This window comes from Propithecus coquereli, unplaced genomic scaffold (assembly GCF_000956105.1).
Source record: "Propithecus coquereli isolate 6110/MARCELLA unplaced genomic scaffold, Pcoq_1.0 Scaffold762, whole genome shotgun sequence".
NCBI lineage: Eukaryota > Metazoa > Chordata > Mammalia > Primates > Indriidae > Propithecus > Propithecus coquereli.
In genome coordinates this window covers 6,224-9,929 of record NW_012153752.1, presented here as the reverse complement: position 1 = coordinate 9,929, position 3,706 = coordinate 6,224, and the positions used below count along the sequence as shown (strand labels likewise).

The following is a 3,706-nucleotide window of genomic DNA, read 5'->3' as shown; positions in this document are numbered from 1 at the left end:
ATCAGAATACCTCTATTCCCACTCTCCCCACCTAGAGCATTCTCTTCATTTAATTATGCTTTATGTGACCATTTTCAACCTCTTCTCCCTCTCCCCATTTCTTAAGGCTGAATGGTCACTAGTTGGTATTCACTATTTTCTTCCTACAGACCCATAGGTCATGGTAAAACAGATTCTCTATTACCAAGGTTCTAGTTGTCATATAGGTATTGTCATTGTCCATTCCAGGTAGGTTTTCGTGTTACTTCAGGAGATGCTCATTGTTGAAAGGGTATTGTTGTCATTGTCCATTCCAGGTAAGTGTGCATGTCACTTAGGAATCCTTGCCTAATCATTTTTTACTTTTTTCTGTTAAGTGGTCTGGTAAGACTGGTCTTTCTCTAGACTCTGTTTGTGGTAGAACAGTAAATACCCTTCACTGTAGAGTAAGTCCTCAATGGTAGCCTTGGTGATAATGGCATCATCACAGCTGAACCACTGGTCTTTTTGTTGCCGGATAAAACTGGTATAGTGGCCACTTTCCAAAGTTCCATGGTGATTAATCACTGCAAACAAGGAATACTTATTCTCGTTGGGTACACAATCTGTTGGTGGCTGGCCTTCTTTCATTCTGCTCTCTTTAGTAGAGGCCAAAAACGGAGTCATGTCCAGCTCCAAGGGAAAGGAGATAAAAGTATTAATCTTTCGCCTCTGTTTGCCTACATGTTCAAACCGTTTGAGATGAAAACAGGCCACAATGGGTAATTTTTTCATTGTGAGCTGTTTGGTAGACTCCTGGTAGCTTTGGCAACTACTGCATTTGATTTTGGCACTGCTTCCTAGGTGCTCTGGCCTTGTAAACCACTGTAGGCAATCTGTAAGTGAGGGGATTCCTGGTATGTGGTCATTCCTGCTCACTGTGCTGTCAGCCCTCTCTGGGCTCTGGGAACTAAATGTGGCACAAGACCCAGGCAAGTCCAAACTGATATCCCAGCATGGGTCTATGGTAGTGGAGACACTCTGGCAGGCTTGACATGTGACATCTGACTGCAAGCCACCTGTAAAGATTTGGTCTATGATACAGTTACAGCAGTTGGGGTTATTGGCCTCCTGCCCAACACTATCATCTTTGCTGTGTCTATGTAGCACATCTAGTATCGCAATAAGGAATTCATGGGCATCTTGCTGCCTGTACCCTGCTAAATGTTCTGCATGAATCCATATCAGGTGCAGTAACTTATAGGGAATGTGAGGAGTTCGGCTCCCAGAGTACATAGCATGAAAAAGCGAAGACATTTCACAGACCAGACACAAGCTGGGGCTTGTCATTATACATTTGTGCTTGTCAGAGAGGAAGAAATCTTTCAGTAGAGGAATATGGGTAAGGGCCTGGACAATACAATTCATAAAACAGGTGTTACCAAGATTGATTAGCCCTCTCAGGCCTACAGTATAGACTGACTTTTTTCTCCTCTTTTTCTTGGGTTTCACCAATTTTGGTTCCTCTTCCTTCGTCTCACAGGTTGACTGCTTCTCTTCAACCCCTGATGTCATAAACTGTTGATGAGAAACGTCTGTTGAGGTGGAAGTTAATAATTTCAAAATTTTCTCTTTCGTTTCTTTGGCAATCTGTTCTATGTCTTTATCATATACATAATCCTTACACATAAAGCAATATATAACCCCATGAGAGAGGTCAACAGCTAAATTGTGCTGTTTTGCTTCTGCATGTTTGTGAATATGTTTCTCAGTAAAGCAGCCAAAAAAGACACAGGAGAGACAAGAGTGGAGTCTGTTCATATGAGTACTACATACATGACAGATGCATGACTTTGCCTTACGTTTCCTAGTCTCCGGGGTTCCACTCCAAACGAAACGCTGGTAGATGAGCCTCAGGTTCTTCTGCCAGTTCTTAGCTACTTTAAAGCTCTCCACATGAGAGCAGCCTGTGGGACCCTGTTCAAACTCTACCCCCAGCAGCCAGTCCCCTAATCCGCCTCGATCCCCAGAGCCGCCTGGGTCACCAAAGCAGCTACTCCGCGTCTGGGGCCTGGACACTGGCCGAGATCTACGCCGGGACCCGCGCCAGGCCCGGGGCCTCGGTGTGGGCGGGGGCGGGGGCTGGGCTGGAGGCGGGGGCGGGGCCGAGAGCCCCTGCTGGCCTCGGGAGCGGGCCCGGGACTGGGGCCGAGGGCGGGGCTTGCGGCGCGGGCAAACGGGTGAGGAGCTGCTGTGACAGCGAGGGGGGATTGAAGGGAGCACCTTCTCGTCGCCGTCGCCGCCGCTGCCGCTCCACGTCAAGTTCTCCTCTGGCGCCAGCTTACGCTGCTGTAATGGCTCCAGCTTCATCTCCTCAGCTTCCCGGCCCGCATACGCCTTCGCGGTCCCCACCGCCGCCTCCTCCATTTCCCCCGCCTTCTCAGCCACCTCCTCGGGCAAGGCTCCTCCCCTACCTCCCGGGCTCCAGCGGGCCCCGGAGCCGGAGGACAAGGAAGTTTCTCGAACCTGGGCCATCAGCTCACTGCCCGGCCTGAGGAGAAAGGCGTCTGGAAACGAGCTGCGACTGTAGATGGAATGAGACAGGGACTTCTGTGAATGATATGCCCAGCGTCATGGCCGCGGTGCGCCGGTAGCGCCCCCGGGACCCCTCCCACCGGCCCTCGAGCTCAGCCAGCAGCTGCTGCGGGCTCCACCCACTTAACTGGGAGGCTCCGGGAGCTAGTGTGGAGACCGAGGCGGTTACCTGGTTTAAAGGCGATCGGATCATGCGGGGGCGGGGAGAATAGGAAGAGGGGGGAAAAGGGGGGTGAGGGGGTGGGAGACGGCTTTAGCTTTAGGGTGGAAAGGATGGAAACTTCTTTAAAAAAGGCGCCACCCTCTGACTGCCTTTTCTGCCTTGCGCAGGCTCGCTTTGGTACAGCTTCCTCTGACGTTCTTTCCTTGTATCCTAAAAAACACTTGGGTCAACATTTTATCTTAAAAATGGCTGAATGGAGGCCGCCTTTGGAAAATGGACTCGGGGGAAGAAAGTGTCCCCCGGCTCCTACCTTACCTACGCCCCCGTGACCCGTTGTGTTCCACCCTATGCCGCTGCCCCAAGCGCACTTTCAGTCCGCCGGTTCTTGCGCCCTCTCACGCTCTTATTAGCTTGTGTTCTCACGCCCCTTTGCTTGCTTCTGCGCCCTCATTTCCTATGATTTGTCACTCCCCCCTCCACGCGTTCGCCATTCCCAAGGCCATCCTCATCCTCAATGCGCGACCACCAAAGTCCCTGCTCCCTTCCCCCGCCTGGCCCCCTGCAACGCCCACATCCCCCCGTTTCTTTTAAAGGTCTGGGTTACCTTAGGCTCCAGGCGCGTGATATAGAACGTCAGCAACTGCTGCTGTCCAGGCGCTTCTCAGCCAGCCTTCTCTCCTGACCTCTCCTCAGGGCTGGTCACAAGGGGGCCGCCCCCTGGCCCCTCCCCTCTCTACGTGCAGTGCCCCCAACCCCGGATTCTGCCCTCCTGCAGTGATGAATGGCACTGCTGTCCCGCGCATGCAGACAAACCTCTTCCTGAAACAGACTCTGCTGGAGGCTACAACAGCTACACATTCTAGAGAAAGCCGCTGGAATGGAGGCTAGGGCCTCACCTGGCTCCAGGCCCACTCTCCACAGAAAAAGCTTCATCCGGATGGGGGTAGAGGCTTCCAGGGATGGCAACTCTGTCAGGAATCCCTCAGGGAC

At 52.2% G+C, this 3,706-nt stretch overlaps 1 protein-coding gene across 1 annotated transcript; it reads right to left on the bottom strand.

Annotated features, from left to right (window-relative positions):
• Positions 1-351: 351 nt before the first annotated feature.
• Positions 352-2,739, bottom strand: USP51 (ubiquitin specific peptidase 51). The gene is made up of 2 exons (XM_012662406.1): positions 2,723-2,739; positions 352-2,542 (listed from the first exon to the last, which is right to left on the bottom strand). Exon 2 carries the CDS (start codon positions 2,491-2,493, stop codon positions 352-354), a length of 2,142 nt encoding a protein of 713 aa, XP_012517860.1. The 5' UTR covers positions 2,494-2,542; positions 2,723-2,739.
• Positions 2,740-3,706: the final 967 nt, after the last annotated feature.

Coding starts and splice junctions, on each gene's coding strand:
- USP51 (XM_012662406.1), bottom strand. CDS start 2,493: ATGGCCCAGGTTCGAGAAACTTCCTTGTCCTCCGGCTCCGGGGCCCGC.